This window comes from Hoplias malabaricus, chromosome 7 (genome assembly GCF_029633855.1).
Source record: "Hoplias malabaricus isolate fHopMal1 chromosome 7, fHopMal1.hap1, whole genome shotgun sequence".
Classification (NCBI taxonomy): domain Eukaryota; kingdom Metazoa; phylum Chordata; class Actinopteri; order Characiformes; family Erythrinidae; genus Hoplias; species Hoplias malabaricus.
The window spans coordinates 16,993,332-17,020,795 of NC_089806.1; the positions used below are offsets into that span (position 1 = coordinate 16,993,332).

General features: G+C 38.5%; 1 protein-coding gene across 2 annotated transcripts; it reads left to right on the forward strand.

The window, feature by feature from the left end:
• The first annotated feature begins 873 nt into the window (after positions 1–873).
• magl (MAX dimerization protein MGA-like) lies at positions 874–26,884 on the forward strand. Of its 2 annotated transcripts, XM_066677169.1 has the most exons (27): positions 874–1,004; positions 9,574–10,588; positions 10,682–11,300; positions 11,412–11,511; positions 12,849–12,962; positions 13,079–13,213; positions 13,299–13,421; positions 13,540–14,108; positions 14,209–14,446; positions 15,018–15,184; positions 15,857–15,997; positions 16,528–16,576; positions 16,697–17,053; positions 17,192–17,379; positions 17,493–17,778; positions 18,173–18,448; positions 20,250–22,198; positions 22,293–22,399; positions 22,588–22,636; positions 22,778–22,966; positions 23,135–23,246; positions 23,731–23,958; positions 24,068–24,295; positions 24,439–24,522; positions 24,858–24,950; positions 25,285–25,338; positions 25,439–26,884. In XM_066677169.1, the coding sequence occupies exons 2-27, from the start codon at positions 9,657–9,659 to the stop codon at positions 25,936–25,938; spliced, it is 7,887 nt and encodes a 2,628-aa protein (XP_066533266.1). In that variant the 5' UTR covers positions 874–1,004; positions 9,574–9,656; the 3' UTR covers positions 25,939–26,884. The 2 variants fall into 2 exon arrangements, with proteins under 2 accessions (XP_066533266.1, XP_066533267.1); XM_066677170.1 differs by lacking the exon at positions 25,285–25,338.
• Positions 26,885–27,464: the final 580 nt, after the last annotated feature.

Genomic DNA, 27,464 nt, shown 5'->3' on the forward strand with positions numbered 1-27,464 from the left:
TGTGGAAAATATGCGACTATGTCACGAGTAAGTGTGAGACTGTAAAATGTAACATACAGCCAGCACCGTAATATAACCAAAATAATAACGGGACTGAGTCACAGACAGCGTTATGGAAGTTTGTTTATTATTTCTATGTAAAATATTTAAACGCGGGCCTGGGTTGTACAGTTTTTTAGCATGCTAGGCTAATGTGGCAGCTAGTCATACGAAATAAATCAATTAATCAGGACCAGAATTGTAATGACTCTGAGCAGGAACTATTCCTGGACATTAAAACGTTGTTTACTGTTTGTGTTGTGTATTTTCCACTTTATATAAACTGAAGCCTAATGCAAACAGTGTAAGCCTAGCTTAGCTTCCGTCCAGCATGCGGTACATAAAGCCACTTCACTTCAGATCTGTGCACTGTTCAGTGTTGTTAAACAGACTTTTACTGTTGAATAACGTGAAATAAGCCCTTTAGACAATTTTGCCACTGGTCATATTCACACTGCGTCGAAGGTGGTTATTTTCTGCCGTTTGCTTGCGATATTGTGCCTAAAACGTCGTTCTCGGTTTGTTTGATGTAGAACACAGGATTGGGCTGGAGTTCGCTCTGGAGAGACTGACTTGCATGAAGCTGATGCACTGTTCATACTCTATTATACAACATGTGCTCTGTCAAAATGGGTTCAAATAAACCGAATGCATTAGTAGACAGTAAACTACAGACATCACTGTGTGCGTCCTTCTCAGAGTATGTTTTTTCTCATTATTTAGGGGTAATCGGTGTCTGATAAAAAACAATTCTCCAGCTCTGGGAGTCTGCGCCGTGGGTGCCGCCATGGTTTCTCTTACGTCACAGCCTCGCGGAGTACGGATGTGTGTGTGTGTGTGTGTGTGTGTGTGAATGGGTGTTTGTGTGTGTGTGACAAGGAGCACGCTGTAGTTGGAGTGAAGGCAGGAGACGGAGAATCTGTCGGAGCGCAGTTTCAGCAGTGTTTCCTGACTGAAGACTGAAGGTAGGTGTGCAGTATTCGTGAGCGTGCGGTGTCCGTATGGCGCGTGGTGGTCGGATTTAGACGGAGTAAAGTTTGGCGCGAGCTGTGTCGGTTGGCGGGTTCAGCGGCGCCAAGCGCGCGGGACGGACTCCCGCTTTTCCAGCGGCGGGTCGTGTTGGTGTTCACGTTAATGTTCAGCTCCTCTCCGCAGGCCTCCATTGAGGAGTTCTGGCTTTTCGTCGAAAGTTGCTGTGGCCTCGTGCGCTTCTCTTTCCTCTTCTTTACAAACACAGTTTCACTGCGATTCGGAGCACAGTGGAAGCACTGCAACTCTTAACGAATTTAACCGCCTTCTGCTCCAAAGCCGACACTTTTTACCGAAAAGCAGCTTCGGTTTTCCTTAGCCCAGCTGCAGACGGCTAGCTAGCCAACTCTACAGTTTTATCATGTGGCTAAAACAAACACCAAGTCTTTCTTCCCCAGAGAGAAAAACACTGACAAAATGTATTTCCAACGAAGTTAGAACTGCTCGTAAAAAGCTTTCACGTGTTTGTTTTCGTCTAATTTGCATTCGTAAACAGAAGGATCGTCGAATGAGTTAAACATATCGCTGGTTATTTACCTGAAACGAATGTTTATTTTTCTTTTCTGTAGTTAGATAACATTTCTCAACTTAAGTTTTTTATGCTAAACGGGCAGCTGTAAAATTTATTGAAATTTAATTTTTTGTTTTTTGTGTCAGATGCAGTGCACTGATATACCGTCTATATATCGCAATACTCGGTTTTAGCAATGGTTTTGATTGTATTTGTAGGTTATGAGAATTATGTTTTTAACATAACGCTTGTAACACAGTACTGGCAAATTCACTGTTCTTAACTGCTGTTTTCATCCACTGGGTGTGGGAATATTTAGCTGTGTGATTGAAGCTTTTTAAGTAGCTGGAACTATGAATGCCGGGCGGCACGGTGGCGCAGCAGGTAGTGTCGCTGTCACACAGCTCCAGGGTTTGTGGGTTTGATTCCCGCTCTGGGTGACTGTCTGTGAGGAGTTTGGTGTGTTCTCCCCGTGTCCGCGTGGGTTTCCTCCGGGTGCTCCGGTTTCCTCCCACAGTCCAAAAACACATGTTGGTAGGTGGATTGGCGACTCAAAAGTGTCCGTAGGTGTGAGTGAATGTGTGTCTGTGTTGCCCTGTGAAGGACTGGCACCCCCTCCAGGGTGTATTCCCGCCTTGCGCCCAATGATTCCAGGTAGGCTCTGGACCCACCGCGACCCTGAACTGGATAAGCGGTTACAGATAATGAATGAACTATGAATGCCAAATTTGTAATAGTAAAGAAGGCTTTGCCGTCTTTGTGTTTTTGTTTGTATATGTACACAGACTGTTACCCCAATTAGTCGAAAGTTTAGTTTATACTGTTTTTACAGGCCTTTTGCCCTTTCATGGCCTTGGTTACATAGGACATATGTCATATTTACCACAGAACCAATAATAATAAGGGTAAAGGCCTTTTCACACACAGTCTGATTTTTACGCACAAAAAAAAACCCTGTCAAGTTTTGAAAACAAACACACGTATATTGTGTCCTTCACACCGAGTCCAAAACTGACAGACTGCCACGCTGTGTCAGATTTTGAATTAAAACCTGTTATATTTTCCACGTTGACAGATGTGTTAAAAATCAAGCTGACCAATCGAAGCGCCATTCTCATGGTTACAGACCAAACAAATGTGCAGGAAGACAGCGGCTGAACAGCTTATATTCTTCGTAGCAGAACACAAAAGCGTAAATGACCCACTTGCTGAGAACTAAAATATGGAGGTTACAGGAAATATAATCCCTTATAATGAGAGGAGAAACATGCAGAAGCAGAGCCTCAATCTCACCCAGTAACTTTTGGATACACTGCTGAACTCCCCATTTTTTTGGAGACTGGGGGAATTCGATGTGTTGTGTACTTGCGGTTATAAATGCAACAAAATTAAAAATTCATAAATGTTCCTACTCAATAAATTTATTTATTCCTCATCTTCCAGTGTCTTCCCCTGTTTGCAGAGCACTGAGACAAAAAAATACCCGCACCGGAAGCTGTGTGAAGGTTCTACTGCGTTAAAAATTGCATCCATTTTTAAGTGTGAAAAAATCAGACTCGGTGTAAAAAGGCCTTAACTGTACTCATTAAACATGTGACATTTAAGCCTCCTTTCAGGATTAAAGTTAAATTAAATAAAATATATACTATGCATCATTTTAAAATATCCTGCAATTTGTTACTTCTATGTCATTTTTTTTTAATTAACCACCAATATTGCCAATATTGAGTTGAGACTGACTCAGGGAATCTCACACAAAGTCATGGCAAAAACTGGTATTTTGGGACCTCCCAGATATTGTCAAATGTTTGCTATTTCCAACCAAGTATTTTGTGAGTACATTTACCTTCACTGAAAGGAGCAATTAAAGTTTTGATGGTTATGTGTTAGGAAGTGATTCATTGTCAATTTATACTAATTTCCTTTATAAGGAAATATGAGGTTTATGAGGTAGCCCACAAAACTAATCTGAAGGTTAGCACTTATTTGAAAGACACTGATAAGTAATTAAGCTGGTCACATATGTACACTGAAGATTTTCTGATTCATTGTACATTAGTCTACAAATAAATACATCATAAGTTGTTCTGGACTCAATATTTCCACAAACCTAATATTAATTTAATTTTAATCTGCTATTGGTTGGCTAAACTGGTACAGTGCTAAAAAAAAACAACCCAAGCTAAATTTGAGTGAGAATAATTACAAATACATTATAAATTTGTACAATACAGCATCAATTTGTCTTGGGAATGACATATACAAGTCCTGCACAGTGGTCAGAGGGATTTTAAGCCATTCTTCTTGCAGGATAGTGGCCAGGTCACTACCTGATGCTGGTGGAGGAAAACATTTCCTGACTCGCTCCTCCAAAACACCCCAAAGTGGCTCAATAATTTTTAAATCTGGTGACTGTGCAGGCCATGGGAGATGTTCAACTTCACTTTCATGTTCATCAAACCAATCTTTCACCAGTCTTGCTGTGTGTATTTGTGCATTGTCGTCCTGATACACGGCACCGCCTTCAGGATACAATATTTGAACCATTGGATGCACATGGTCCTCCAGATTGTTTCGGTAGTCCTTGGCAGTCCTTGGCCCATCTAGCACAAGTATTGGGCCAAGGGAATGCCATGATATGGCGGCCCAAACCATCACTGATCCACCCCCTTGCTTCACTCTGGGCATGCAACAGTCTGGGTGGTACACTTCTTTGGGGCTTCTCCACAACGTAACTCTCACGGATGTGGGGAAAACAGTAAAGGTGGACTAATCAGAGAACAATACATGTTTCACATTGTCCACAGCCCAAGAGTTGCGCTCTTTGCACCATTGAAACCGACGTTTGGCATTGGCATGAGTGATCAAAGGTTTGGCTATAGCAGCCCAGCCGTGTATATTGACCCTGTGGAGCTCCCGACGGACAGTTCTGGTGGAAACAGGAGAGTTGAGGTGCACATTTAATTCTGCCGTGATTTGGGCAGCCGTGGTTTTATGTTTTTTGGATACAGTCCGGGTCAGCACCCGAACATCCCTTTCAGACAGCTTCCTCTTGCATCCACAGTTGATCCTGTTGGATGTGTTTCGTCCTTCTTGGTGGTATGCTGACATTACCCTGGATACCGTGGCTCTTGATACATCACAAAGACTTGCTGTCTCAGTCACAGATGCACCAGCAAGACATGCACCAACAATTTGTCCTATTTTGAACTCTGGTATGTCACGCATAATGTTGTGTGCATTGCAATATTTTGAGCAAAACTGTGCTCTTACCCTCTGCTAATTGAACCTTCACACTGTGCTCTTACTGGTGCAATGTGCATTTAAAGAAGATTGGCCACCAGGCTGGTCCCATTTAGCCATGAAACCTCCCACACTAAAATGACAGGTGTTTCAGTTTCATTGTCCAACCCCTGTATATATACCTCTGGATATCAACCCCTACACTATAGATCAATAAAACAATCATTAATCTTGCAGTGCCATCTGGCCTTGAAAGAAATTATTTTCCCATTGATTTATTTGACCACAAGGTGGAGCATCAATTATCGGCTCATGCGCGCGTAACCATTTCTAAATATTCAGGTTAGAAATGCATTTATCTGTAGTGCTTTGGCCATTATCTTGCCAAGAGATTGCCAAGGGGTGGCAGACAAGCCTTGCAGCTGCAGAGATTTACCTCCTAGCATTTAAAGTGGCTCCACAATTTTATGCCACAGTTGACCTCAAAATCATGTCTCTAAGTTGAATCTCATATCAGAACCCATTTGAGGAAAATTTGCAGGGAGCCAGAAATGTTTGTTTGCATTTTTGTGAAAATAATTTTTGGCACTAAGCTCAAGAGAATTGAAGCAAATCCACAGACTAGTTGTCAAAAGTAGGTTTGGCAAATTATGCAAAATAGCATAATAGTGGGTGAAGCTTAGTGGTTCTTTTTTGTTTTGAATGTACTTTCTTGTTTGTCATTGCTATGACTTAAAGGAGGAAAATGTTTTAATGAAGAAATTTTCCATTGCTGTAGCACCCACTTGAAACTGATTTTGTGTGTGTGTGTGTCAGAGTAGTGGGAGGGTTACTAGCTTTTGACCAAGACTCAAGTCTGTAGGCCTTATGGCTTGGGCAATGCAATTCATTTTAAGGCAAAAAAAGGAAAAACAGTAAAAATCCTAACAAAAACAATAGGTTTTAGAGCACTGGGCGCATGAACGCCTGATAAAGCTTTGTGCTGCCTGCTGTCTTCAGGATCTGTCATAAACCTCATACGTGTGACCTAGACGGTGAATAACAGTTCTGCACTGTGAAGAGAGCATTTGTCTGTTATTTTAAAATGTATTCATGGATTTATTGTCTTCATGTTTATTTTCCGGGCTTTTAAATAAAGAAGCTGTTCTTAATGACGTGCCTGCTTAAAAGACGGTTAAATACATTTTATAACTTATTACTCAGCTGGTTTTATTTTAAACGTCTTAATGTTACACCACATGTGTGAACTGCCTCGGTTACATGCAGTTGATGTGAATTGCTCATTGCTGAGCCAAATGCAGTGATCTGCATGCGGTCTCTAGCGCAGATTTGTCTATGTCTGACTCAATTCTAAAGGGTTGAATTGCAGTGTTACAATCACCCCATGATCACTGTAGGTTCATTGTCATTTCAGAAATAACTTCATCTAAATCTGAAGAACTAGCACTGACATATTCAGCACATTAGTCACAAGAGTGTGGGATCAAGGTCTTGTTCACATATTCAGTTTAAAAGTAAAATAAACATGCTTTAAAAAGCTAAATTGATGCAAAACATTCAGGGGTGTTGATTAGCTAAGCGGTCCTTAGCTTTTAAAGTCTGACATTTAAAGACAGTTGTTGTTGTTGTGGTTTTTTTTTTTAATGAATAATAATATTTAGTGTATACATTTAGCGTACTATGGCTTCATGTAGGTCTTGGCTATGTACAAAGATTTTATAATTTTTTTTCTATATTAATTAATATTGATAATTATAATTTTATAACATTTTTTAATATTTTTGCAGTTTTAAAGGAAAATTGTAGCCTGGATACACTAAATGTCAATGCTTGAATTTGAATATCTATGCCTTTAGCTACATTTTAATAATCATGCCCAGATAATGAAAAACTGACATGCTGAAAAACGAACATAATTTTCTATGTAAAAAATTGATTTTGAAAAAAAAAAAAAACATAAATATAGACCGTATAATCATTTTGTCTGTGTTTATATTGTTTTGTTTTTTTGTTTTCTGATTTTAATCAGCTAGTTAATTTTTTGACTACTTAAATTGATCTTTGTCATACCACTGTGCTCAACTTGTCCAGTTCAAACACTTTAATAATTACATTATTTAGTGCCCTCTGTTATCAGTAGTAAATTTTTAATAGCTTGCTTACTCCTAAACTCCTAAATTAAACCTAATGTCAACCTTAGTGTTTTTCTTTACTTTCTATGAGAAACTTGTCTCCTGTCCCAAGTGACCATTTACCCCTCACCAAACAGTAAATACCCATAGTTATGGTGTGGTTTATTCCAATATACTGAGTTTATTTCTGATGTTTACACTTGTTTCTCACCAAGTACAGTGTTCCTTTAAATGACTGACGTGTTAAAAGGTGAGAGCTGCACTCTGATTGGCTGTAGAGCAAGGCAACCTCCCCCACACCCCTGCTGCATTTAAATGTCCTCAGTGGTGGGAATGTAACTAGTAAAAGACATCTAAGCTTTGAAACATGTTTATTGACTTGATTATTGTTTGTGGAGCTTGTTGCTGCCAAATAGAACCATTTGAGTCTCTCCTGCAGTCTCTGGGTCTGTTAGGCGCTGAAAACATATGCGCTCTGCTGCGTGTTTGTTCCTCGTCCTTGGGTTCGCATCGCCATAACTCTGCCCCGATTGGTCTACAGACTTGATTGACATGTCGTTGGAAAGCAGAACGCTTAAGCTACGTGGCAGTGTGACATGGGTTCACAGGGATCATATTTGAATTATTTTTTGAAAATGTGCACTATTTTTTCGGGATTTCGGGATCAGTACTCTTGAAACAAACATGAGGATTACTCATGAAAGGTTTAACGGAGAGACTCAGATTTAGTCTCGTTTTGAAGGGGAGTATCTAAGGTGATCGCTGCTGTGCTGACTTTGTGTGAGAGCCGCTTGTGGGCTCTTCAAGCAGTGGTTTTGTCATTGATGAGGAAGAAATCTGAAGTTTGGAATATGTTATTTTTTTGGCTTTAATTCCTTAGTCCTACATCTTAGTATATATCCTCATGATCCTGAGAGTCTGACAGTTCGATTGGTGTATGATTATGTACACATTACTCAAATATGGCGCTGTGAAAAATCTGAAAATCTGTACTGTCACTAATATTTTTTCATAACAATAAGCAAAAAATATGCAAAAATACTGATGATTAAATCAATGATAATCAGTGACTTTAAGCTTTAATTTGGTACATTAACTGTTGACATTGGACCTGTAGTACTTGAGATATACTGATGGATATAACAATGAGTGATTTGTTTTTTTATTATTATTTTTTTTATAGGCGCCGCCAACCAATGAGCAAAATAAGAGGCTAAATAACGCTGAGTTTCTAGTGTTACAACTATCAACTCAGTCGTTTATGGTAGCAGTCATAATAAATAGTGAGAGTTGAAGAAGAGAAAATAATTCATACCATTTTCTCTGATGAGACGGCATGCAGCTACAGGTTGGAGGCTTGTACTCCTGTACTTGTGCTCAATGATGTCTGCTTGTAAGATGGCAAAATGGACGCAGGGGGCGCTCTAACTGCCAGAGTAACGGAGCTGCCTGTGTGCATTGTGTAAATATCAGCTTCTTCCGCCAAAATATCAGCCGATGCCAATTATATAAAAAAATACCAAAAATTGGCAGATTAATCGGCAGGCCGATATCGGTCGATCACTATCATAGATTATAGCTGCAGAGAGATCACTCCACTGCTGACAAACTCGCCTGTTATTTACACTTTATTCGCCACAAATCGGTGTGCAGCACAGTTTTATTTATTTATTTTTTTGAAAGGTGCACTATCCAAGATTTTGACACCAGAGGTCACACTAGCATCTCAGCCAAACAGTTATTTAGCAACATCCTTCTCAGCTTTACCCACTCTTCTGCTCAACACACTGTTTAACTTTTCATAGCTGAGAGCAAAAGCTGAAAAAGTCACACTGATTGATGCCAATTGAGCTTATAACATTCACAATGGATGGAATATGTATGCCAATGTTATCATGCCAGTCACTCATAAAAACAGACATGGAACATTATAATATTAAAAATAATATTTAAAAGTTATATTTACTTGGTTCAGAAAACAAAACACAGATACAAATCAACACGGAACATAGAAGTTCAGGGAGAACAAGAGTAGTTAGTGATCGGGAGTAATTTTTTGGACACTTTTTATATCAATTCTCTGTCGAGTTTTCCATTCCACGTTAAATGGTGCCAATAAACTTAGTATTTCATCACCTCTATACTATATTTTACCATGATAGAAAAGTAAATACATGTGTAAATGCCCTAAAAAAAGAAACAACACAGCACAACAGTAACATTACACATTTTTTTGGTAGAATGGGAAATTTGAATTAGGACCAGTAACCTCAGCCCCACATTTAACACAAAGAAACGTGAGAGTAAATATCAATTCAGGGCTTTTACACAATATTTTTTTTAATAACACAGAGTGAGTATACAAAAGCAACTTTTAATGTTTAAAGTTTTTCTTACAGAGTATAGAGTCACAAACATTTTCCCTGAACATGATACAAATATTTTAGGGTATTGTAGAAACAAGACTTTAAAATGCCAGTTTGCACATTCATACTTACTTGTGTGTTTGTAGACAAGTGTTAAATTTAGACACTAGTCAAGGTTGCATGTTAAATAGATTGTAATACTGAAGTATTTGTCTCATTTTTAATGTTTGCCTTCTGTGTGCATGTTCAACAGGATGTTCACAAAAGGAATGTATCCAGGATAAGAGAAAAAGGGAAGCCTCTACAGAACCCATTGATCACTAATTTACACTTGCCATGGAGGCTGATGGAACTGCAGAGGGACTAACTAAAACGTTAGATTCTCCTGCACACTCAGCTGCTGTTTCTCTAAAGTTATTTAAAATTGATGATTGTAGCAACAACCAGTGTGTTGAAATGGTCAAGCAGTCCAGCCACCCTGAGGCCCTGTCCCTTGTGAGATGCACCAAAACCTCTACTGAGAGAAGTTATACAAACAGTAATATTACAGTCACTCTGGAAAATGAATCAGTTTGGAGTAGGTTTCACAGCTTGGGCACGGAGATGATCCTCACAAAGCAAGGCAGACGCATGTTTCCTTGTTGTCGCTTTAAGATGAGTGGATTAGATCCAAATAAGGAATATGTGCTGGTAATGGATATTATTCCATTAGACACCTTTATCCACAAATGGAATGGAATGACATGGGAGCCCTGTGCAACGGGAGAGCCACATGTACCTGCCAATGTTTGTGTCCACCCAGAATCCCCAGCCTTGGGTGAGCAGTGGATGGAGAGTCCAGTGTCCTTTTACAAGGTGAAATTAACCAATACCTCCACTGACCAAGAAGGCTGTGTGTTATTGCACCCAATGCATCGTTATCAACCACGACTCCATATTGTTCCTGTAAATCCAGAGTCAAAAGGATTTATTTCACTTGACAGTCCAAATGTTCAGATGTTTATGTTCCCTAAAACAGAATTCTATGCAGTCACAAAATATCAGAACCCACAGATAACCCAGCTTAAAATTGACTGTAACCCTTTTGCAATGGCATTCCGTAAAGACAACCAGAGCATTCGCCTGCTTCAGGACAAATTTGGGTTTTGTAATCCTGGTGGTCCACAGACTCGGCCACTTAGCCTGAATTTGGCCAGCTACACAAGTGAACAAAATGGAAATGAAAGTGTGCTAAATAATGCAGACTCACCCTGCATTATCGACAACAGGTATGATGATCTGGGCATTTAATTTGTAGTCAATAAAGCACATTTGGTAAAGTAAATAAGTGTTACAATTTCATTTGCCTTAATCTATTTCAGGGGAGTAAGTCATTGTCCAGGATCACCACCAAAAAAAGCAGAGGGAATATTAATAAAAATGAGGAATGTCGTCTCCGGTTACCTGAGTGGTGTTGCTTTGTGTAAAGAGGATGTAGACTGCAGTGAGAATGAAAAAGTCAAGGAGGTTGTTGTCAAGCAACCTTCAATTGCACCGGATGTCCATGTAGCACCATTGGATGTTGAACCAGTTGTAACCACGTCCATACAAGATGACCCACAAAATATTAATGGACATGTTCCTTTAATAAGCAATACTCAAAGCTCAGAACCTATACCAGATGATGCAGGAAATTCACAAATCAGTTTTACACATGAAAAATCATCCTCACAATCAGCAGTTACTGATCAAATTCCTCAATCCAAGGGGAGACAGCAGCTGTCCAAATCGCCATATTATAATACTAGACCAGAGAACAAACCTAACACAACTGCCCATTATGGGTATAAGCCATTTCGAAGGGCAAAGAAACCTAAATCGAAATGGTGGTCTAATATTAAGTATTCAAAACCCCCTCCTGTAATCCCTCCTCTTGATGTTTCCTTGCGACCAGACCTGGAAGATGTGGATGGAATGCTGTTTGTGGCTTTTGCTGAAAAGGTTGGGACGTGCATTTATTTTTAAAATTCATTCGAAGCTATTTATAGCTGTGTAAAATATTTTTAATTGGCAGTTTGTCTTCATTTTCTTTTCTTTATTTTCTTTAAAAAGGAAGCCTTAGATATTCATGTTCAGAACATGAAACCTGTTGAGACACCTCAACTTCCATCATCTGAAACTCAACATCAGTTAGACACAGTTGAAGTTGAAGGTATGTTCACTGATTTCTTTTATACCATCATTTGGGTTTCAGAGTGCAGCACTAATGTAAACAAATGGGGGAGTTTTACAACACCCAGAAGCACAGACACCCATTGCTTTTTGTGTCATGGTAATGTATCGCGCTGTGAAGAGGTGAAAATGACCGCTAAAATTGGTTAGCCACGTTAGTATTCTTTCATAGGCTCTAATGGATAACTTTAATGTGTTTCCCTGCTCTTCTGTCCAAATCTGAGTGAGTTATTCATACACAGATTATATACAAGCTTCAGTAATTGCCTTATTTCACATGTGCATTGTTTAGAATGTAAGAGACTACTGACAAAAACCACATGTAAATCATCTGATACCTTTGTCCCTGTGCCCTTAGAGTGAAACAGATTCTTGGAGGATAATGTTTTATTATGTTCTGGTTTGGCTTAAAGTTGAATAAAGTAGTCCTCCTTGTCTGAAAGTGTGAGTGATCAGTGAGAGAGGTTGCCATGCCACGTGGCACAGCTGATCATAAATAATGGTTTGTGCACTGTGTAAATTACGGTTTGCACACTGTGTAATTTTTAGTGAGCAATAAGGTTCAAGTTTTCCCTGTCGATTGAGCGTCCAATTACAGTCTTTATTATTCTTTTTTATTATCTGTAATGCGCACTATGTAGGGAGTATGGTATTACTTTGGGGACACCAAGCTCCTCTACTGACTGACACAGACGAACAGAGCTCTGTTTACAAATGTGATGTGGATAAATGTGTCAGGAATCCATAGCGATTCTTTGTCAGTGAATCATGAGATTTTAATTTTCACACTACAAATGTGGTCATAAGTGTGCCTCACCATAGTAGTTTGAGTAGTTTGAGTGTTTGGATCACAGTGCGCCTATAGGATGCATCAAACAATTTATACCTGCACTTAGTGCTGTTAACTTATGATCTGTCATTAAGGGTGCATCTTATTGCCAGGTGTAGAATAGTCATAAATCAAACTGCAGTTATTAGCTTAACCATAAGAGTAATGCACACTAAAACAGTCATTAGTTTGCAGCCTTCTACAATGCATATGCAATACATTTGGAAACATGTTTCCATAGTTCAAGGCTAAGATTTCTTGTTTTTTTTAAGGCTGGATAATTTGTATTTGCTAGGGATGAGAATGATCAAAAGAGGTTTCCTATATGTGAACAAAATGTTAACAACAAGCAATGTTATTTTGTAGTCTGATGCCTGCACAATCCTCAATGTGTTATATACTTTTTGGTGCTACTAAACTTTATGGCATGTTTAAAAATGTTTGCTTCTGATGTGCTGTCTTTTCTGTGTTCTGTGTCTTTCACACAGATTTAGATGCAAGTCTTTCTATTGAGGAGAGAATTTCCAAGTTTGAGAACATTTTATTGCTTCACCTAAAACAGCAGAAGCATAGACAAGTCATTCACCCTCTCCTACAGGAAGGTGACTAAATAAACTTCCTTTAGTAACACAGCTAAAATCCACAAATAAGTCAAATGGCTTAAGATGGGCCAAAGAAGCAAGTTTAATTTCAAAATGTATCTATTCTTTATTTTTAGTTGGTATGAAATTGAGCCTTCTGGATCCAACGGTAGCCATAGACCTGCAGTACCTTGGTGTGCGCTTGCCTTTCCCCCCACCTATTGTCAACAGTTTGGATCAATCGAATTCTGTAAGCATCACATCCTCCCATGGTGAGTAAATATATAAATATTCACAGTTAAATTGTTGGCATGGTGAATTGATGTTTATGTGAATATTTACATATTTCAATTGCAGGCTGTTCTTGTGCAGATGCTGCTGGCTCGTTTGTGTCTCGGACTGGCAAGACAAATGATCTCACAAAGATTAAAGGCTGGAGGGATAGATTTAACACAGAGAAAGTACAGAATGCCCCTGAGGGTGAGGATTGCCTGTGCTCAAATCTAGAATACATGATTTCTATTTCTTTGTTCATACAACATGACTGTGCTAAAACAATAATGGCTGCAAGTGAAGACTTTCTGATTTTCTCACACAGGTATGAGAAACAGTTCTGCATTCTGCAGTGACTTGCTGGATGAGTATCTTGAAAACGAAGCCCAGCAGATCACTGATCGTGCTGCTGTCTTTTCCAGTAGCTCTTCAACTCCAGTTTCCTACCAGACGCCTGCCAAAAGCAGCAGTTATGTGGTCACACTGGACAGTCTACTTAAGAACCGATCTACACCATTAAACAGGGTTTATTCCACCCATGTAAACAACATTCAGAACAAAACTCTTCTCAGGACATCTCCCAAAAACGTAGCACCTTTCTCTTCCGAAGAACCTCACTCTTCTGCCTTTGAAAACAGAGGCAACAGCAGCCATTTGGTGAATTCATATGAAAGTGACCAAGCCTTTACTTCCACTGGCCCAATTCCTAAACTGGGAACAACGAACCAATCATGCAAACCTCAGAGATGTAGTTATGGAATGACACCTGCTAAAATGCAGTTGCATTGTATGCTTCAGGACATAGAGGAAGAGGCCATTATTCTTGGGAAGCCCCGTACACACATCACCACGGAGAGAGCAAACTTTGCTCTTTGTTCATTGCTTACTTCTCAGGTATGGAAAATATTTGCTGTATATTGCCATTATGTGTTGTTTATGCTATTATTTTGAACCTGTTAATATAAGTTCAGATAATTTTTTTTTTGATCTTTAGAAATCTGTGAAGAGAATTAAATTCAGCACACGTCGTCAGAAAGATGCATGTCCTGAGGATTTCTGTCAATTGGGCTGCATCTGTGATAGCTTACAAAGGAAAATTCGAGGGCCCACCCACTGCAGACGAGTTCAATGCATGTTTGATTGTAATTGTTTCAAGCACAAGGTTCTTCTAATACATCCTTCTAAAGTGAAAAAAATTCAGCGGGGACGGAAGAGAGCACTGATGGCTTTTCGTAAGTGTCCTTGAAACAGAACTGTTATTTGAGCTGATATAGCTATGATTAAGTCAATTAAGGCATATAGTCTGTGAAACTAAACTTAATTTTGCACTCATTAGATTTTTCTATTTTATTGCTCATTCTTATATCGACATCTACTCATTCACCGTATCTGACGTAAAATATTTTTTTCAATTTCAAAATGGTATTCCTCCTGTAATGTGCTATTGCAAGTGAACTGTTAATGCATCATATTTTGGACTGACACACATTAGTGACTTAGTATGGATTTATCAACCTCACATTAATTTATATCGTGACTTTTCCTTGCTCAATGTTGCTTTACATTAAATACACAAAATAACCACACTAGACAGAAATTCACAACAAATTACACAGCACATTACATTCAAACACTGATAGCACTGATAGCATAGTGAGAATATACCACACTCTGTAGTAAAAACCTAATAATCAAGGATTATACCAGTTCAGTCATGTGCTTCAAGTCAGTGTGAGACTGTAGCAAATTAATTGACTTAATAACAATCTTAACAAATAACCATTGTTATAAATTGAATTCAAGCGGTTGCAGACCCAGAAAAGGGTGATAGACCACCACCTGCTACAAGCGTGACCACCCTATGGAAGTGGAAGAGTGGAGAACAAGACCCAGAGCCTTTATTTGTGCCAGAGCCAGCACTTCCCCTTAAAAGATTGCCTTGTAACAAAACTTCACAACCTGTTCCTCAGGTGAGTGCAATTTCTAATTTATATTCTCAGTTGAAGAGGCAACAGAATTCTACAGGTGGTTTGCTGTTTGCTTGTCATTCATAGCACAGGCCATTATGAAGGGATCTAACAGACTGTTTGAGCCAATTGCCAGAGCACACTTTGGGTGTGTTCATAAAGCCAAACAATGCATATTCGTTGTGTGCTTTCCTGGCTGTTGATGTTTATTTTTGATCTTTTAAACTGTTTCTTAATGTGTCTATCGTGATACATATTGCTATCATTCATATGAGCAACACGGTGGCTTAGTGGTTAGCACGTGCGCCTCTCAGCGCTGGGATCTTGGTTTCAAGTCCCAACTGGATGGAGTTTCCATGTTCTCCCCGTGTCTGCATGGGTTTTCTCCGGGGTCTCCGGTTTCCTCCCACAGTCCAAAAACATGGAGGTTAGGTGAATTGGCTTCTGTAATAACTGTCCTGGTGTGTGATTGAATGAGTGTGTATGTGAATGAATGTCCTGGGTGAAACCCTAGTGCCCGATGCAGTCGGTGTGTGTGGATAGAATGTTGCGATGATTGTAAAGCGTCCTTGGGTTTCTAGAAATATATATATATATATATATAAGTGTAACATTAAATAAAAATCATTCTATCACCTGGTCATACTGTCCCCACTAACTGTTCTGTTGCTGTAGATACGGGAGGAGGATAAAGATCCTGTGTACATATACTTTGAAAGCATGATGACGTGTGCTCGTGTGAGAGAGTACAACAGTAATCCCCCTCCTCAGTTGCACATGTTCCCTATCAAAAGATCGAGGAAGGAAGCTAAATTGGTAAGTAAATTGCTTGAAAAATTAAATATTATAATTGGGGCATTGCCCAAATGTGTTTTGAATTTCCCATTAGGGCACCAACATATAGTAGACATTATCAGTAATGACAATAAATTATGTTTGGAAACAAGTCTTGTTATATATTTGGTTTAATGCTGCACATGCCCTTGATTGAAATAGAAAAGATACTGAAAACGGTGTCAAAAGAACAGAGTTGTGTATGAATCAAAATACCACAAGCTAAGTCTTCACTCTCATATCTTAGCATCACGTAATGGCTTCCTGTGAGATGTTTAAAACTCAGCTCATCTAGAACAGCAATTTGACACTGAGTGTGCAAATTTGAAAAAGCATGCTGCATCCAAGGAAAAAAATTGTTGATTTTTGTATTACATACAATATTTTATTGGCATACTAATAACAGCCTTTTGATAACTAAAAGTCATAATTCAGTAATTAATCACTATGAAAGTATTAGTTTCCTGTTGCCATGATTTGCTGTAGCTCTTAGTGTTCCTTCTTCCTTCCAGAATCATGGTTTTGAAGCTGGTGGCTCGCAGTCAGCTATAAAAGAAGCAGGTTGGTACTTTTTTTTTTTTTTTTTAATTTAAATTTCCAAAATAGCCTCATAATTTAAAACATCAACACTATACATTTGTGAAAATGAAACTTAAACCTTTTACATTTATTACTGCTTAGAAAAAATTACAAGAGAACTTGCTCAACTCCCAAATTCTGCACCAACTTCTGTGACTCAAGACGAGCCAGAGCCCACTAAACTACTCGAAATCCTGTCTGAATGTAATTGGGAGCCACATCGGAACATGGTACTCACTGCCTTGTTCCGGCACATGAATAATAACCTCTTCTCAGAGCCTTTCTGTGTCGGCATGTACAAAGTGCAGCTTCTCTCTACCACACTCAGAAAAAGAGAGACTTGTACTACAATCATATATAAGGTGTGTGTTTCCCGGGCGGAAGAGGAGAATTTTCAAACGCCAGAGGAAAATCCTGTGAACAAGGTTTCAGAAGCTGGGGAAACACAAATCAAGAGAGGTAACAGTGTAGTCTTAAATTGTAGAAAACATTAAAACCTTGACTAGTAACTTAACTACACAATAATTACATAACGTGAGAATTTTTTTTGTGCAGATATAATTGAATAAAGTTTAATGGAACTTACCTCTCTCGTAGGAAATGATACACTTCCAGGACACATTGTTACCAAAAAAAAGAGCAGCCCCTTGTATGATAGGCCAATGAATAAGCTTCCCTACAAGAATTTATCAAAGATTTTCCCCTTGGCCACTCTCAGACTTCCTGCTGGATATCTCAAGGCTGCCAAAAAGAAACCAGGAGGTCCTGCTCATGGTCTAATTAAGGTATATTTTAAATTATGAATCAACTGAGGTTGATGTTCCGCTTTCTCTTATTCTATTTGGTCATTGTAGGTTTAAGAAAAAACAAATATAATGTACCTGTGTGTGTGTTGCAGGTAAATGGAAAAACGTACAATCAAGCAAAATTGTTATTAGGCCAGATGGGTGCATTAAACCCAGCCAATCGTTTTGCAGCTTTTATTACTGGCAGACTACAGTCTAAACCTCAAGATCATGCTGAATGTGAGTCCAGTGCTGTACACCAAGTGACAAGTATTTCAAAGATGACTCCCTCAGGATCTTCCAAACCTATTTCAGTCATGGTCCTAAAGCCAAACGCAGATTCCAAAGAGACAAGCAAATCAAAATCAACTCCCCTGACTGCCCTGTCAAACGTTATTGGTGAGTTGAATGTTTCTGACCTCTGCTTTGCAACATATGTGATAATAAATAGATATGCCATTCCAAATTAACTTCATTGAACTATAATATAATCTAGTTAAAGTTATCAATATTTCTCAAGACTTTTACCAGATTTTGTTAGTCATAAATCTTAATTGGGTGCATTGTGTATGTTTTTCAAACTCAATTCAAAGGTAATCATTTCAGAATATATAATAAAAAAAAGGCAGAGGCCTGTAACTAATGTAAAGTTCCATACAATTCTGAAGTATGTCACATTGTTTTTAAAAGTGACTGGTTCTCAGCTTAATAGCTCTGTGGGAATTATGTAGGATCCATTCTTAAAAACAATGTGCTAATTAACAATAATCTGCTTGTCTTGTTTGTTTTTTAGAGCAACCGACATCTCTAAAAGAACAAACACCTCTTCTATTAGCTGGCTCCAAACCTGTTTCTTTGTCAGTGCCACCATCCAGCTCTGCAGGTGCTCCTTCAGCGGAAACTCACACTTCTGGTAACAAGCTCCCACCCGGGCAACAAGTTGTCTTGCAACATTTACCAGGAGTGCCAGGGTCAAACTTCGTTTGTCAGTATAATGGACAAATAATTCAGCTAGTGCCCATTGCTCCAAGACCTGTGGTTCAGCCTCAGCCTAGTTTAAACCAAAAAGGTAAGTTTTTTTTTTTTATGCATTTTTTTAAAAATATATTTATTTATTTATTTATTTATTTATTTTGTCATCGTCGTCCCCCACCTTCCTTCCAGATATATATACTATAGGGACGTATAGACACCACTCAATAAATTAGAATATGAAAAAGTTAATTTCAGTAATTCATATATTGATTCATTACAAACAGATCTATTTTAAGCCTTTATTTCTTTTAAATGATGGTGATTATAGCTTACAGCCAGTGAAAACCCAAAAGTCATTGTCTCAGAAAATTAGAATAATCAACACAAAACGCCTGCAAATGTTTCCTAAGCCTTTAAAATTGTCCCTTAGTCTGGTTCAGTAGACTACACAATCATTGAGACCGCTGACTTCATAGATGTTCAGAAGGCAGTCTTGGACACCCTCCTGCTGTATCCAAGTACATTATTGAAAGTTGAGTGAAAGGAAAACGTCTGGTATAAAATGGTGCAACAGGGATAACCACAGCCTTGAAAGGAATGTCAAGAAAAAGCCATTCAAAAATTTGGGGGAGATTCACAAGGAGAGGACTGCTGCTGGAGTCGGTGCTTCAAGAGCCACCACACACAGATATATCCAGGACATGGGCTACAACTGTTGCTTTCCTTGTGTCAAGCAACTCATGACCCAGAGACAATGCCAGAAGCGACTTGTCTGGGCCAAGGAGAAAAAGCACAGGACTATTGCTCAGTACTCCAATGTCTTGTTTGAGATGAAAGCAAATTTTGTATTTAATTTGGAAATCAAAGTCCCAGAGACTGGAGGAAGAGTGGAGAGGCACAAAATCCAAGCTGCTTGAGTTCTATTGGGAAATTTCCATAATCAGTGATGGTTTGGGGAGCCATGTCATCTGCTGGTGTTGGTCTACTGTCAGTCCAAAGCCATCTACCAGGAAATTTTAGAGAACTTCATGCTTCACTCTGTTGACAAGCTTTATGGAGATGCGGATTTCATTTTCCAGCAGGACTTGGCACACTGCCAAAAATACCAGTACCTGGTTTAATAACCACTGTATCACTGTGTTTGATTGGCCAGCAAACTCGCCTGACTTAAACCCCATAGATAGTCTCTGAGGTATTGTTAAGAGGAAGATGAGAGACAACAAACCCAACAATGCAGACGAGCTGAATGCCGCTATCAAAGCAATCTGGGCTTCCCATAACACCTCAGCAGTGCCACAGGCTGATTGCCTTCATGTCACGCTGTATTCAGGCAGTAATTCATGCAAAAGGAGCCCCCACTATGTATATACTGTTCATACAGATAGCATATACTGTACATACTTTCCAGTAGACCAACATTTCTGTATTAAAAATTATTTTTTTAAATTGGTCTTATATAATACTCTAATTTTCTGAGGTAATGACTTTTGGGTTTTCATTGGCTGTAAGCCATAATCATCAACAAAAAAGAAATAAACCATTGAAATAGATCACCCTGTTTGTAATGAATCTATATAATGAGTTTCACTTTTTGAATTGAATCACTGAAAAAAATTAACATTTTGATGATATTCTAATTGATTGAGATGTATCTGTATTATTGGGACATACCAGCTTATAATTTAATTAAACTGTTTTTTTCAGTCCTATTGCTACACGTGTAAAATCAAGCACCTAGCCATGCCTTTACCAACATTTGTGAAATAATGTGTTGTTTAAAGAGCTCACTGAATTCAAGTGAGGTACTGTAATGACATGTTGATTAACTGGTTTTGTTCTGTGTCAATGCTTCTAAAACCATACACACTTTCCTTTCTCCTTCATTGATATCACAGGTAGCACTCCACAGGTTACACGCAAATCTACTAATACGTGCCAGCCTATGGACTTCAAAACTGTACAGAAGCCTTTGGATTCCACTTCTTCATTAAATGCATTTCCCAAGCCTTTGCCAGTCCTTTCACCTAAAATGATCTCCCTTTCAGGATGTAGTGGCATGAATATTGCCAGTGGAACACCAGCTTTTAATGTACAGTCCAGTTTTCCTGGTAAAACAGGAACTTTTTCCTTTCGGATATGTCCCCCTAATACTGAAGGCACGGCTCTGGGATCCCAGAAGGGTGCTAAACCGCTTGGTCCACTTCTTACTGCTCCATCTACATTGATCCTACCTGGAGGTTTTACTCTGATAAAACTTCCTTTAGTATCGCACACAGTTGTACCAACTACTTCAGCAGACGTCCCCACAGTTGGGTCTCTTCCTGAAGAGAGCAGGAAGGATAAAGTGTCACAGGATAGCTCTCTCAGCACTGTGAAAAAATGCCAGGTTTCTGAAAGCAATGCAGCTGCCCTCATTCCAAAAACATCGAACAATAACTCAGCAGAGGCAGGTTTATCTGATTCAAGTCAAGGGAACAGTGCTCTGTCTTCAAATGGTGTTGAGGTTGAACTTAAGGAAGACAAATTGGAATCAGCAGATATCAAAAAACAAAACAATTGTGGCAAGTATGATTGGATACCTAAAGGAACAGAGATGATACTCAAAAGTGATGAGGATTGTGAACTGGAACATGACAATATGGAAGACTGGCCACCAAAAGGAGCAGAGCAAGTACTCTGGAGTGAGGAATCCTCAATTGATGAGGAGAAGAATGAAGATATTGATAAACAGCTGAGTAAGAATTCTGATATTTCTCCTGGATGTCCAGCTGACAAGAAATCCAAGACTTTGAAGACCAGTATTGATTCTGACCCCAGCAACTGTGATTCATGTCGTTATATAGAGACAGATAAGTCAGAGTGTTACCAAACTCATGGAAATTTCCTACCACCTGAGCCTAGTGCGATACAGCAAGAAAAAGTGAAATCCAATATCCTAGATGATCCAGTTATAAACCTTGAAAATAATATTGAAAAAGTGGCATGTTTCAACGATTGCTCAGTTCAATTAAAACAAGAGCCTAATAACAAAACAGCACAGATATCCTCTAGGCCCTGTATCATCAGCAAAAAAGGTCTGCTTCAAGAAAATGGTTCTCCAGCAATTCAGACTGAACTCCCTGAAGGACCAACCCAGGACATGGTTGCTAAGCAGTCTAACAGCAATGAGCAAAGTCTTGGACAAGAAAATAGTTCTTCATTTATCAATAAAAAAGCAGCTTCCACAAGTTCAACATGTGCTCATACACTTTCAAATCATGTTGACAGAGAATGTGGTACCAGAAACTCTGGCCCAGGAAATAATAAACCAGCAACCAATAAGAACCCAACTAAAACCTTATCCAGCCCAGACCACGCTACACAACATATGGAATCCAATGGTTCAGAAGTTCATAAGAACAGATCATTGTTCTCCTCATCTTTAAACAACACTGGTACACTTCAACATGCTGCTATTGAGGAAAATGACTGTGAAGACATAGACATTGAAGGTGATGTCCCATGTACTTTACTGGAGGGTCAGACACCAGCAAGATCTTCTCCACCAATAGATAATTTACCAAAAGCAGCTAAGATTACTGATCCAGAGAATTCTTGTCGTCGATATTCTGTCGTGCAAAAATCATCCTCTGAGGGTAATAAAGTCTGTAAACATTCAGGAAGCCAAGAGCAGTGTGTTGATGAGGTTAATAAGATGAAGGTGTGTGTTGATGATCAGCATAATGATTCTGACTCTGACCACAAGGAGTGTACAGATGATGATGATGATGACACTTTTAGTGATGAAGATGGTTCCAGCTATGACTCAGAATCTACCGGTCACAGTAAATCAACCGATGAGAGTGTGAGTTACTCCATTCACATGCTTTCTCTCAGACTTTCAAAAGAATCTGGTGTGCATATCAAAAAGCTATAAGAAACTTTCATTTGAATCCTAGGCTAACATCTCCAGTAAGGAAGATGATGCTGTTGACATTGAGTCATTTGATGAAAACCAAGAAAAAAGGATTATTGGCAAAATGAAAGCTGAAAACAAACAATGCAGGTTTGACAAAGCTTCTAATTAATACTATTTCTTTAGACATTTAAAAATGTGTTTCTTAATGATTTGTGTGGAATTTGTTAATTAATGCAGAACATTGTTTTTCTCCAAGAGTCTGTTTTTAACTTGTGTGACAATTTTATTTGAACATTTTATTTTCACTAAATGATTATTTTACAACATTCACACAGGAAAGTAAAACAAAGGACGGGAAAGAGAACTGAAACATTAAGAAAACAGGTATGTTACTTATGATTTTAATATTGCTTTATGATGTCATCTTAACTTTAGTGTCATCATAACTCATTCTTTGGTTTTAGCCTGTTTTTAGAAATACGGTGGGAGAAATGTAAGAGCAAACGTAACATCTATTTTTCACAGAGTAATCAGAAAACAGAAATTTCTGAAGAAGTGGGGTCTTTACCAGCAAATGAGATGGTAAAGCGTCTCAAACATACTGAGAAGGAACGTGTACGGCGAGGTGAAATGCGACAGTCTTTTGCTTCCTTGAAAACAGCTCTGAATGTTGAGGATCAGATTAGAATGTGCACGCATGACATTCTCATTCAGGTTGGTATTGTGCCTGTATTCTTGACTTCTTAATGGTGTTGTCAAAATGGTGTAAGACCAATTTGATTAATGGTAATATGAAGAGAAATTATTATTACTATTATTACATGAGTAGACATATGAGGTAATCAGGTGGAAGGGGAAAATAACAATTTCTTGACTTTGCAGGCCCGGCTCATGATTCGGGCTTTAGAAGACCGCAGCAGAACCTTAGAGGAAAGGAAAAAAGCCTTACTCCAGCGACAGTCTGCATATATGCGTACAATTGCCCAATTGTCTGGTAAGATGCCTATGTTGGTCTCTAATATTACAATTATTGTTTACAGATTTGAGATTGTTCTTGAATGTAATGGCAGGATGTGTGGCAGAAAGTTGAGCATATACACTTTCAGAGCTTGACTGGTTTTGATAACAAAGCCAGTACACTAACTATTATAAAGCTTTATTAGAAGACTACTTTTATATCTTTGTGTGTAATGTAATATATGTTTTTTAAAAATATTTTCCCAATGTCTAATAAATGACTACTAGGTTTCACCAGTACTACTCTCCTCCTGATGTATAATTGGCAGTCCTAAAATGACCAATCCTAAGGCTAAAATGGCTCCACCCTCTTGAGTCTGTCTTGAGCATGTCTGCATAATCTAACCCAGTTGAATTGGAGCCTTTCCACATGATTGCAGCAGCAACTCTCCTTTTGAAAAACAGTGACTAGGTTAATGGAGTGGCTCAAAAATCTAACACCATTCTTCCCATTTCATCAGGAAAGACAGAGGAACTAGTCAAGAAACATTTCAAAGAACACTGTGAGCAGGGAAATATGCTGGCCGTTCATAACCTGGCACCAGCTTCAGTGATGAGCCCTGTAAACTCCAGACAAGTAGACTGTGAAGGCAAACGACTTCCACCTCTTCATGGACAGTGGAGATCTAATAACTGCAGGCATAAAAAACCAAATACATCACCTGGGCAGCCTTCAGTTACTCACAGAGGTTAGTATATTATAAAATAGAAATTGGGGATAGATGCTAGAAATATTGATGCAAAAAGTTTATTTAAAATGACCACTCAGTTCTAACTGAATTATTCCAATTTAATCAGAAAGGAAAAAGAAAACTCTAAGGACAGATTTCATTAAAGAAGGTGAGCTGGAAGGGCAGCCTGACCTCCAAAACTTGGGGCCAGCTGCTGTCTCAAGTCCCCAAATAAACCCTCGACGTTTAGACAGTGAAGGCAACCAACTCCCACCTCGTCTTGGACTTTGGAAATCTGCAAACTACATACGGAAAAGATGCTATAAACCAGCTAAAGATCTTTCCATTACCACAGGTTAGCTGTTTAACATCACAACAGAGTATTGGCTTCTAAGTTTAAGTCTGTGCTGTAAAATTAACAGAATTTTTTTTATTTAGGTTTCTTACCTGTAGAGTGTGTAGTGTGTGTGACTATAACTATGACTGTTACTTTAACAGTTTCAGATGAGAATTCAGACACATCCTTGTCAAGCCCTGTGTCCCCAGGCAACACGAGCACACCTCTGTCCTCAGTTAATCCAGGTATTATTAGAGTATTTTTGATTTTCCTAAATCAGTCCCATTATTTATTAAATTAACTAAGTAAATGCTGCATTAAATTATTATTAAATGATATCCGTTACATCTACACTTTTCTCCCTGTTATGAACACAGTATAAACTATAATTTGTAACACAGCTAGTGATGTTTTATTAGTTTTTTGTTTTTCATTTTTCTTTCTTTTTTTATATGTTTAAAATCTTTGCAATAACATGCATAAGAAAACTACTTTTATGCAAAAATATGCCTTGCTACTTGCTTGATACTTTTTTAAATATATATTTTAAAATGTTTTTTCTTAAATTACATTGCATTAGGGGACATAGTTTTAAAACTTGTGGCACAGAACCCCAATGGTCTTCCTACAATTCCCAACACTAATGATCTCTCAGCCGAACCCGGGCCTACAGGTACCAGCCTTTTCAGTGTGTTCTGGATATTTGGTTAATGTCAAATCTGCTGCCTTACCTTTACATAGGCACTCTAATTTAATGATTATGCTCTAGATTATTTTGAGAAAACCAGCCTTGTGTGAGCTAACATTTTCAACTTGTTTTAAAATGTAATCAGGAAAAAAAGGAACTGGGAACATTGCCAATAAACTAGCTTTCACAAACTTTATGAAAATGTAAAAGTATCAGATATAATTGTGATATACGCTGTACTGGGTAATGTCATAAATATTATAGATTTAATCAACATTTGAAATGGAAATGTGACAGTAGTACCTTTTGTTTTTTGCAGGGCCCTTAACCCCTTCTTCAGCACAAAGCTCAAAAACTGTGATGAGTCAAACTGGTAATGTCCAGAATTCTAATGGGGGGGGGGACAGGGGGTAGAATCTAATGGAAATATGGTATGAGCATGACATTTTAACATGATTTCTTTGTCTTTGCAGGAATAGGATTGTTCAGTTTGCCCAAGATTGTATTACAGTCCTTTGGGAAGGCAGATACTGTGGAAAAGCATGAACTTACTAGTCTTGTGAAAACCGTTGAACCAAAATCCCCTCAAGCTTCTGAGTCTGCAGATTCACTTGATGTTACCTTTGACAGACAAGAAGCAGGAACTAAATCAGATGACAACAAAAATATCTGTGTAGCAGTGGAGAAATTATCAGGGTCTGAGGAATCAAACAAGGAATACCCAAGTGCATCTCCTCCAGCCAGTAAAAATCCTGTACAAGAGATCAGTTTTTCTGAATCTGAAAAGAAGAAATCGACCCCTGCATGTGTAGTGAAACCAAGGAAAAAGAGGGCAAAAAATGATGCGTTTCTAGAAGATGCCTTATCTAACCTTGATATCTTGGGGCCCAGAATGCTTAGGAACAGATCTCCTGCTACAAACAGAATGTCTACGAGGAGCACTCCAAGTAATAAAAGGCAAAGGATTATTTAGATGAAATAGTGGCTCATGTGATGCTTCTTAAGGTGCAGCACCTCTTCCTACATATAGGTACTTGTGCGTGTGTATAATGCATTTCTGAGGCTTAAGATGGATTGAAACTGTTCAAGAAGATCCCCCATGTGTTTGCTTATAAATGCAGAGATAAGGAAAAAGCAGCTATGTCTCTCATCTAATTGACCCTATGAACTCCATCAATAATGCACTGTTTATCTTTTCCGCTACCCTGGAAATGCTACATGTTTACCAGTGCCTGAGCTGGGAAGTTTTCAAGAATCTGAACATTTGAACAAAACATTAAATTAATGTATGGCTACTAGATGTTATCATTTGGTAATGTTTCATGAATCCCATATTGGGGTAATGTTGTTAATAAACAGGTTACTTTTGTATGTTCTTTATTATGTCATTAATTGTTCATAGATTTTCATATATGCGAATAGGGATTTCAGGGAGTAAATTAGTCCAGGTTCAATCTGTACATATGCTTTTCAATCATGTTTATTATGGAAGATATTTAATTATTGAAATTAAGTACCAAACTTTAACATTGAAGCTGTTCATATTTACCTCCTGTTCTGACTAAAATAATTGCTTAAATAAAGCATGCAAAGGAAAATGAATGTAAAATTTAATTTCGGAACCATGCCAGTGTTTTTATGTTATTTTGATTGTTAATTCTTTGTTATTGGATGTATGGATGTTAAGTAGGTATCCCTGTGTTGGAGTTTATTGTTTAACAGTAGCTGAGGTCGAGCGATTCTTGCAGCTGCCAAATACTCTGGCTGCATTGTACAAGAAAAGCTGAAAACCTCTGTAAGAATTAAATCTCAGTTGTGATGGGAAGTATATCCCAAATTTAAATGTCCATTAGAATATGACCATATTAGTATACTCAAGAAAATGACATGAATATCGTGGCCTTAAACAGAAATAAAATAAAGACCTACAATCCAGACTGTAGTGAGAATACTTTTTTTTCCCTCCAAAATAGTATGAACTGGGCCGGTCAATGAGGCAGAATTTCTGAATTAGCTAGGTCCCTTAAGCTTAGAGCTGAGGACAGTCCAAAATAATTGCCCCTCAGCTCTTTTCATTAGTTTCTTGAGGCCCAAGTTATCTGAATAAACCTAAAAACCTGCTTTGTGGAATGCATGTCAAGGCTGATTACATACTGCATCCAAATTTAAGTCCTTGCTCATCGAACATTTCTACTGAGTTAAAAGTGAGATTGTCTTGATTAGATTTTGGAACTTTGTTCTGAGACTTTAATGAACTCTGGTTAGAACTCCAGAGAACGCATTTCCACTGTCATTTGACGGAGGTGATAAACCCCCTTTGATTATGTTTTGCTGGACATTACAGCAGCACAAGCGTCTCATTCTATTGACAATGCTTTTGTATCGAGGTGGCACAAGCGGCATTTGTGAATTAAACAGTCCAGACTCCACTGCGGAGGTCAGGAAGTTGGCACCTATCTAGTCTAGACAAATGAAGACAAAACGTCAGGAGAGTTTAGT

What these genes read in the sequence shown, in the direction of transcription:
- magl (XM_066677169.1), top strand. Translation starts at nt 9,657, where the DNA reads ATGGAGGCTGATGGAACTGCAGAGGGACTAACTAAAACGTTAGATTCT. An exon ending in CTTCACAACCTGTTCCTCAG is followed by an intron (nt 15,185 to 15,856) that starts GTGAGTGCAATT and finishes CTGTTGCTGTAG; the next exon opens with ATACGGGAGGAGGATAAAGA. An exon ending in GCCTTCAGTTACTCACAGAG is followed by an intron (nt 23,959 to 24,067) that starts GTTAGTATATTA and finishes CAATTTAATCAG; the next exon opens with AAAGGAAAAAGAAAACTCTA.